The following is a 9,849-nucleotide window of genomic DNA, read 5'->3' as shown; positions in this document are numbered from 1 at the left end:
TGCGAAACCAGTTTGCCTCGCGCGCTGACAGAATGGCTGATTGTAGTTATACCGTGGCTAGCATCAGAACCTCGGTCACAACTGATGCGCGGAGAAATAGGTGACGAATTTTAATGCGAACACCGAAAATTCCACAAAATATCACTGCTTTTACTCAGTGCTGAGCCTCGTCTGTAAATTAGGCGATTCCTCTTCTTCTAATGTTAATACTTAGTACAGATTTAAATACTCATGCTAGACTTCTGTAAGCCGGTAGACAGACATAATTCTGTTCTAGGGGTATTTCAACTTTCACTTTCTTTCAAGTATTCTTCTATTTCAGGATTGAGAAAGAAAAAACAACGTCAGCTCAAAATCGCAAATTCCGCGAGGCCAATTAATCCACTATACACAGGAATTCATTGAAGTAAAAACAAACCTGACCTCGTATCAAGAAATGAACCATTGTTGTGGGTTAAATTCGACTTCACAAGTTCAAACAAAAGCCTTTTGTTGTTTGTTGCGCTGAGGAAATTGTGCCGAGACTCGACGAAGATGAATTTCAAATCGTCGCAAAATTGTCGGCGTGTCAAATTAGCGGCACTTGGGGAGAGGGGTTGGAAAAGTTGCTCATAAGCGTGCTGTTCACACAGGGGTACCCAAGGGAGAAAATGCCCTTCACTATGCTTGGTCTCTCAGTATATTTTTTTTTATCAGCGAACCAGTTGATTATAAATTTATTAACACAATAAGGATGCTTTGTTGTTAACAACATTCACGAACTATACTCGGCAAGAGGACGAGAGGAAAAAAAGCAACAATTCACTATTGTTATTAACCCCAAACAAGATACCTGGAAATGCTGAATTCTTTATACTGTACTTTGGATCAGTTGATAATAGCGCGCAGCACAACGCCGCAAAACGATGAAGCTTTTATCGATGGTTTCACTTGGTCAAGAGTTTTGCTTCTCTTATCAAAGAAGCGCTGACTTAAGCGCTAGTCTTCATACTATCACGCTTTCACTCTCGTAACGTAAAGAAAGGAGAAGAAAATTTTGTGTTGGGGAAAATACCACTTAGGAATTAAAATACGCTCAACTTAAGTGATTGGATTTAAAATGATCTTTAAAGGTTAATGTTCTAATTTAGTCTTGCAGTGAAAACACTGGCGGCGCGCGCGGCTTTTAACAAAGAGGTGATAGTTTTAAAACTATCTAGTTTTAGTCGTAACGTAAAACAAAATAGAAGATAATAATAATAATTCTCTGCTTTTGCAGTAGTTTTTCAGCATTTGCTTGTTGAAGCTGAGCTAAGACTTCATTCAGCTGATTTGCCATGGTGTTGTGCTGAATTTTCAAATTGCGATTCTCTTCCCGAAGACGTCTTATCTCGGCCTCATAAACTTCTATAAGAGATGGCTGTGTTTGTACCAGCGCAACTCTGTTCTCGATTGTGATAAAAATGAGTTTGAAAACCCCCACCGCCGACGGACTTAACCTTAAAGGGCATGTAAACCCAAAAAACGTTCATTTTCTTTTCACATAGATGTTTAGTAAATATATCAAGTACACCAAAGGTACCATTCGTTTTTTCTCAAAAGTCCATTTTCACTTTGTAAAAGCTCTTCCAAATTCGAAACATTCGCCATCTTGAATTGCGCCATCTTTCCTGTGACGTCACGGGTGGACCCTACAAAGTCTTGTTTTATAATCGCGTGAGGCACGAAGGAGTCTTTTCTACAGCCGTTGTTTGCCGGTCTCGTCATGATTTTTTTACTTACAGTTTGCTTCAATATATTCAATTTTTTCGTAATGGTAAAGCGTTGTGTCGTCCAGTTTTGTACTGATTTAGACAAAACTGGGCATACAATGCAAATATTTCCAAATGACGCGAATTTGAAGTGACAATTTGTGAAATTTGTCCAAGTGAAAATAGCCGATTTCGTCGGCTCGACGAAATTGGCTATTTTCACTTGGACAAATTTCACAAATTGTTTGTAGCAGTCATTTTTCTTCCTGGTGCTGAACCGAAGATTCAGGCCTTACTAGAAGCAAATTATTCGGAAGTATAAAAACGACCCATACAGTCGGTAGACGACAAGGATTCGGAAGTGGCCGACCAAACTGAGAAAGAAGTTGAGCTCTTCAAAAGTTAGAGGTCAACGGAGACAGTACAAAATCGATTTACATGAAAATGTTTTGTTAATTAAACAACGATAGCTTTATTGGTTCTCTAAAAACATCTTTTTTCTCATCTAATGAAAGATTATGGGGAAGCCAGTTGTTCGGGAGCCAGCGCTGAGCCCATAAAAGACACTGACTCCTCTGATCCTTTACCTGAATTCGAAACACGTATCAAAGAAAGAGAATTCGTTGATGTCAGTGTGTAATAACCTGATCTGGAATTTTATTGGTTCGATGCAAAGAATTCTATACAGGATCCCATAATCAACCCTTATGTTCTATAAGAAAATCCATGCCAGCCCCACTTGGTGCTTCCTTTGAGAAACACTGCAGAGAAACAGCAGAAGAATTTGTGTCACGATTTTCACAGCAGTGAAAATACATTCAAAGGTCAGTAGGACAATATTCATCATTTTGAGTACAACTTAAAAGATCCTGATTTCAGCTTGCAAAACTATCTTTTCAGTATTTCAAATCGAAGCAAACACAAACAGGGTTTGATAATTATAAAGGCCTCACAAGGAAATGTATATGGTACAACTTGTTTATCGATGGAAATGCTTCGGAGATGAAGGAAAGCAATACATAGATATCTCATAAAGAACGGGCATAACCTCCAGTGCTGTAAGACATAAATAACTAAGGTCTGTATAAATATATACGTTTGTTTCTCTCAAAGGTTTGGCGGTTTTAATCCAGTGTAAGGCGATCCAAAATTCGCTGGAAAAATGTTTCGGATATTGTTTAACGCACAAGATGGCACAGCGACCCTGAAGTGTTTGCCGAGATATTCCCAACACCAATGAACAAGCTATCTGTAGGCAATTTAGCGAAATTTCCTGCCAGGAAAGAAGCGAAAAACAACTAGCTCCTGTATTATTAAGTCAATGGCAAAAACAACCCAAGCAAATCGATCTCAAAATGTAACAAAACAGATGAAACAGAAAACATTTAGCTTACTCGTTTCCGGTGTGATTATCTGTGCCTTGCTGCTGCCTGTATGCGCAATTGGCCGTCTCCAGCACCCAGAAATCAAGGCAAATTGACTGAAAACCTGGATGCTCAGTGATACAACTTATCTGGGTTTCAGGCCCTTGCTACTCTACTTTTTGCCACAATTGCCCGATTTCTGTACAACAAACACTTTCATGAGTTGTCGACATTGGTTGACAAGTTCCACACTCGCACCTTTGATAATTTTATATAAAACACTCTCAGAAGCTCAAGTTTAAAAAATTTCTGTTGCATTCTTTTAGATTGTACCCTCGCTTTATTGGATTTTCATGTCAAATACAAATAAATCACACAGTAAATTAAATACCAGTCTGAGTTTCCGAGACGGTCGCATCGCTGTCGACATGTTCTGTACTGTCTTCGTGCGGATCGCTTCGGTGAACCCTACGCGGCTCATATTGTTAAGAACGTGGCCCAGACTCTCCTGAAGATTCTGGATTATCCCCATCGCTGTCATGTACTAAGCTTAAGGCATTCGAGTCGCTATCTTCTGATAAAATATCTTCCAAACTACCGCTACTTACACGAACTCCCACACCAGTTCTACTGGGGAATATGTGTTGCGCAATATTTTAGTTCCACCGCTTACGTCACGACTTCTCGCTATTGTTTTTACCGGAAATGGAATTTCAGTTGAAAATGCCGATTTTCTCCTAAAATAAGTCGAATTGGACAAAACGAATTTCAAATTCGTTTTCTACGCCACTTTTTACATAGTATAAGAAAAACATGTATTTTTGGGTTTACATGCCCTTTAAATTTCGACAACATTACTGAGCGAGTATCAGTCCTCATTACACCCGGAGGTTTTTAGTTACCATCATTTTATGCCTTGTGTTCATTCATAACTTAAACAAAGCGATTGCTTTTAATACAATGCAATTGAAGCAATTAGAGAGGCAAGTGCGAACTGAGATCGCTTGAAACTTGACAATGGATCATTTTTATCAGGAAGGTGAGAAAATAACCACCTATTGTTTTAATCGTTTCTCAGGAAGCGGCCGCGTGTATCATGAGAATTGATCGATATCAAGGAATATTGCTGCTTTTTTGCGCTAAGAGCATATGCCATTAAATAACTAATTCGCCCGCGGTTTAAATACTTTGTAAGCATTTGCGTTGTCATTAGATGGTTTCTTTTTGGGTTTCCTTTCAAAATTCTTCATTGCTGAAACCAGTGTGTCGATATCGATGGGGATAAATGTGAGTAACGAGCATCCTTATGTTCCGACATGTATTCGAGAATAAGCCGTAATGTAATAAAGATCGTCGGTGGAAAATGTCGTTTGAGATCAAGAGAGTGAAAAGACAATAGACTTCTTATCTTGTCTCACAAATCTTGCCGTCTGGAAAATCAGATGCCATCTTCACGGTACATAAAATCTTCAGCGGCGTTCAGTCACTCATCTCTCAAAGGATTCAAGTTCATCTCGGTTTTTGTTTTTTGTTTGTTCTTTTTTCCAGAGGATGAAAAACTTCGTCAATGTCAGTGCGCAACAAACGCAAACCAAGACCCTGTTCTAAAGCCGCGGTTACACCTGCGATTTTTTTGCTTGCGATGGTGATGCGATTTTTTCAGTTTCACAGAATGGGTTTAATTCAAACAAGTTTCATTCGTGACCATTCACACAAATTTCATTTGATGAAATTAGAAGATCCTCGCAGCTAAGAACACTACTGAAACTAGTAGTTGTAAGTAGGACCTGAAAAAAATTTCAGGCCCGTACGGGATTTGAACCCATGACCTCTGCGATACCGGTGCAGCGCTCTACCAATTGAGCTAACAAGCCAACTGGGAGCTGGTCAATGAATTGGGTACAAATAAACATCCGAGTGAATGAAGATTTAGATATATGAAAATTCACATATTTGCACTGCGGTGGAAAGATGAAATTAGAAGATCCTCGCAGCTAAGAACACTACTGAAACTAGTAGTTGTAAGTAGGACCTGAAAAAAATTTCAGGCCCGTACGGGATTTGAACCCATGACCTCTGCGATACCGGTGCAGCGCTCTACCAATTGAGCTAACAAGCCAACTGGGAGCTGGTCAATGAATTGGGTACAAATAAACATCCGAGTGAATGAAGATTTAGATATATGAAAATTCACATATTTACACTGCGGTGGAAAGATGAAATTAGAAGATCCTCGCAGCTAAGAACACTACTGAAACTAGTAGTTGTAAGTAGGACCTGAAAAAAATTTCAGGCCCGTACGGGATTTGAACCCATGACCTCTGCGATACCGGTGCAGCGCTCTACCAATTGAGCTAACAAGCCAACTGGGAGCTGGTCAATGAATTGGGTACAAATAAACATCCGGTGGAAAGAAATTAGAAAGATCCTCGCAGCTAAGAACACTACTGAAACTAGTAGTTGTAACTCGGATGTTTATTTGATGTAGTAGTTGTAACTCGGATGTACCCATTTGTTCTTAGCTGCGAGGATCTTCTAATTTCATCTTTCCACCGCAGTGCAAATATGTGAATTTTCATATATCTAAATCTTCATTCACTCGGATGTTTATTTGTACCCAATTCATTGACCAGCTCCCAGTTGGCTTGTTAGCTCAATTGGTAGAGCGCTGCACCGGTATCGCAGAGGTCATGGGTTCAAATCCCGTACGGGCCTGAAATTTTTTTCAGGTCCTACTTACAACTACTAGTTTCAGTAGTGTTCTTAGCTGCGAGGATCTTCTAATTTCATCTTTCCACCACAGTGCAAATATGTGAATTTTCAAATTTCATTTGGTTTCATCACTCTTTGTCAGTCTCTCAGTTGCGACATGCTATGTCTTGACCAACCCTCCCTGAGTAGCAAGTGACCTTGAACAAAAATATTCATTACTTTTATCCATCTTATTTCCCTCGGATCGCGCGCAAAGAAGTCACATCGATAAAGAAAACCATACATAGTTCAGGACTATAAAAGTAACGAGTTTTTCTTCATTGGTTCTGTGTACATTCCAAAACGAAGCTTATTTATCTGTACAGCTTCGAAAATTATGCTTTTATCTAGTTAATTCCAAGAGTAAGTGGATTTCCGAGAAATTGAACTCTTGTTGAATTGCATAACGCAACAGGTCACTGTTTTGTTCATTTCCGTCATAACGCAAAAATATCAGGAATTACTATGGCAAGATACTTGATTATTTTATCAAGCGCTTCTCTGTCAGAGTTAAGAGGCATATTTTATTCAAAGGTGGAAAATATGGGAAACACTCATGGTAATTCGAGGTAAAAAATTAACCGCACGACCGCAATTATCCTTCCCACATGTAAACCGAGTATGACTGCTGATTAGCATATAGATGAAAAATATTTGCTATTCCTTTGAACAATTGCAATTTCTGATACTCAGAAGGATGGTCAACCGCTTTGAAATGTGAAATGGCCAGAAACTACTCGTCACAGTTTTTTTCTCTGTTATTTATTTTCAATTCTAACCAAAAAGAACAATTATTTGTATGACCTACGAAGTGTTTTGTGGAAGAATTGAAGGGTAACACATGATATTTCTCAGAAATTATAGAAAGGAAGTCATCCGCCCAATTCTCAGAAACATCAATTACTGGTCCACGCTTGCATCACGAGGTGACCTTGGTTGTTATTGGTTCACACCCCAACACGTCATTAAAACACTATGCTTCATCAAAAAAAAAAATAAACACATCAACCATATGTGCATAGCTCTGATGACCCAAGTAAGGGACGGCTCATTCTAAAACATAACATAAGATTGATCTGAGACCTTGGAGATTTGTTTCAATTGTATAACAGAGTCGAAATAATGCTAAGAATGCGAGCGCTGAAAACCAAACCGCGCCTTAGTCGTTTCTTAAAAGTATCTTTAGTTGTTTCTGGATAATTTTGGGCTAAGATATCATTTCCATATCGTGAATTTTCCAAAAAAATTCACTCCAATTCACAGACCTTCCGCGATGCGACTGGCCAAGTGAGAGACGACTAGAGAGGGGTCAGGGAAGTCATGTCCGAGGCCGGAAAAGTGATACATTTTTTACGATATTTTTTATTGTGTTGCAGTTCTCGATTAATACATAGGTCTAGCAAGATCGTGAACAGTTAAATTATGAAATACTTGCAAGGACAAAAGAGGATTGTTTGCTATCGTTCGTAGGAGCTTTCAAGTATCAAGGTCATGGATCGTAACAGTTTTTGATTAAGTTCCTTTGTAATCCATAAATCAGGGTCGGCCAGGGTTTTTGGGTATTCGGTATTCAGGGGTGTTTTAAATCGGGTATACGGTATATTGCAGCTTAAATATGGGTATTCAGTATATCACTTTCTTTGAATTTCAGGTATAAAGTATTCAAAGCTTCGATTATTTTGGGGTATATTTGGAGGAATTTGGGGTATTTTGGGGTATTTTGTCGATTTTTTTTCGGGTATATTGGTATTCCACTACCCCCCCCTGGCCGACCCTGATAAATTTACGTTTTGGATCATTTGCTGATTTCTAAAACAACTTGCCGTAATTGAAGCTATTGAATATCTTGGAGACTAGTGTGCCCACGGACGGTTTTACTTTGTGTATATGTTGAAGTGAGTTCAGTGAAAAGAGCCTCTTGCTGAACCAAGCACACAGGCTTCGAAGTTTATAGTTGACGCACCAAGTTCACGTAGGCTTAATTTATTTCGTAGCCGTTTAATTGGGTAAGGAACTTTGCCGAGTGATGGCTTTGACCAGGATTAAGAAGATAAACATTACAATTATTTCCAATAATCAAAGCAGTCCAACCATCACGAATGATATTCCTCCTGCGCACTTGTTTAGAACATATCGAAACTGGAATCATTGACGTAAGTCGACATATGGACTCTTTCGCTCCTTCACTCGATCCCATTGTTTGAAATTAATCTTTCAATGCAACGTTTCAATAGACAGTATTTCCTCGAATAAGTGCTCACGCTCTTAAAGGGCATCCTCCCTCGAATATCAAATAAGCGCCCCTTCCCCTCTAACTTGCTTAAAACAGCAGGGATACAAGAAAAATCTGTTTCTATTTCCACTTTATTTATAAATTTTCAAGCTTCAACTACAGCGGCATCAGTATAGATGAATGATAAGTGCCTTCTTTCCAATAACCTGTATTCCTGTGGTTTAACTAAGTGGTCCGGAGTTCGTTTGAAAACTGTGTAGCAAATCAAGGTTGTGTTCGGGCGAGAAGCCTGGTGTAAAAATAGTATACACACCTGGAAATGTAGCTTGATTCTCTGCATGATTTTTTTGGCCACAGTCGACTGATGCATGTGGTTGCGTCAGAATGACAGCATTTATTCTCTGTAATTCACTTTAAAATCTAAAAACTGGTGCTACTCAAACTTTGTATTGACTCGCTTGATTATGAATGCTTGCCATCAAATTCTAAGGAATTTTAATGGTTTCGCGACAAATCTTATGCACATTGCATGGGTATGAATTTATTGCATGTGTTTGGGTGTCTTTTCTAACACAGTTCCTATATTTATTTTTTTGCCTATTACCACGAAACGAAAGTTTCGTTTAGATTTTTACAGCATAACAACGAATCTATGTTTTTCTCTACTTCCAAGATATTGGATGTTGGTTTACCCATTTCCTACAAATTTGGACGACACGAAAAGATTTGAAAATATCACCTTTTAGGTAAAACACTAAACACCAGGAACGGTTGTGGTTTGTCCGGCAATGGTATCCTATGATGATGATGCACAAAGCAAAGAGCTTAGTCAAGGAAATTCTATTTTTAAAAACCTGCCTAATCATTGACAAATTGACGAAAAATTTAAACTGAAATACAATTTTTATGACATCCCATATATGTCGCAAATAAATCGCAGACTGTGACTAAGAAAAGCTTGTTTTCCTATATGTAATTGGCGATGATGTTCGACATTATGGGATTGCGTATAAAATGGTGTTCAACCAACACAACTACACTTAAACCTTTGCAAAATCGCGAAAGATCTGCATTTACACGGTAATTTTCCAAGAATAACAGATTCTCTTTTCCATATTTCCTTTTTTCTTTAAAAGATTAACCAAGTCAAGTCACGTTACGTCAGCCATGAATTCTCCAGAGCAATGATTCTATAACGGTTTAAGATGGCCCACCGCTATTTTCTTTTCCAGAAAATGTTGTTTGACCCTGAAATCTGTTAATATCTTATTTTATTCGCACCGAGATATGATGCTTTATGAAATCTTCATATGTGTTATTCCGAATGCCAAATATTAAAGAAAGCGGTTTACGTTTAAATGCCGCAAATTCGACCTCTCCCAGCTGCCATGGATATCCATATATACCTTTGTTCAAAGTTTATCATAATTGGAAACGTGTGGTCCGTTGCCATGTTGGTGTTCCGAGCAAATCGTGTGGGATTTGAACGCTTATGAAACAATTTCTTGTGTCCCTCCAAATTTACATACCTATTGACCACGTGAGTAAATTGCACTCTGCAGTAGTTGCGTTGCTCATGATAAAACGCAGATTGCAGACTGTGCAGTCCGCGCAAACCGTGCTTATTATGCAACTTTTTTGTTTGCCTTTTTTAAAACTGTGATTTACATAGGATTATGGTGTATACACCTTTTCCTTACTCTTTTGATAACATAGGAACTGTTTGCAAGTTTTGGACACCACATGACGGAATTTCACGAGGTTATTTCGA

General features: G+C 38.6%; 1 protein-coding gene across 1 annotated transcript; it reads right to left on the bottom strand.

Moving 5' to 3' along the window:
- Nucleotides 1-2,177: 2,177 nt before the first annotated feature.
- Nucleotides 2,178-4,359, bottom strand: LOC149047585 (uncharacterized). Its single transcript, XM_089202868.1, has 3 exons — nt 3,486-4,359; nt 2,827-3,003; nt 2,178-2,491 (listed from the first exon to the last, which is right to left on the bottom strand). Exons 1-3 carry the CDS (start codon nt 3,633-3,635, stop codon nt 2,429-2,431), a joined length of 390 nt encoding a protein of 129 aa, XP_089058994.1. The 5' UTR covers nt 3,636-4,359; the 3' UTR covers nt 2,178-2,428.
- Nucleotides 4,360-9,849: the final 5,490 nt, after the last annotated feature.

This window comes from Pocillopora damicornis, chromosome 4, assembly GCF_964200805.1.
Source record: "Pocillopora damicornis chromosome 4, jaPocDami1.2, whole genome shotgun sequence".
In the NCBI taxonomy this organism is placed as follows: Eukaryota; Metazoa; Cnidaria; class Anthozoa; order Scleractinia; family Pocilloporidae; genus Pocillopora; species Pocillopora damicornis.
The sequence above is the reverse complement of the archived record's forward strand: the minus strand, read 5'-3'. Positions and strand labels throughout refer to the sequence as shown.

Coding starts and splice junctions, on each gene's coding strand:
- LOC149047585 (XM_089202868.1), bottom strand. CDS start 3,635: ATGACAGCGATGGGGATAATCCAGAATCTTCAGGAGAGTCTGGGCCAC. Junction 3,004..3,485: donor CGTCTCGGAAACTCAGACTG/GTATTTAATTTA, acceptor CTTTCCTGGCAG/GAAATTTCGCTAAATTGCCT. Junction 2,492..2,826: donor AACCTTTGAGAGAAACAAAC/GTATATATTTAT, acceptor GTTTCTCTGCAG/TGTTTCTCAAAGGAAGCACC.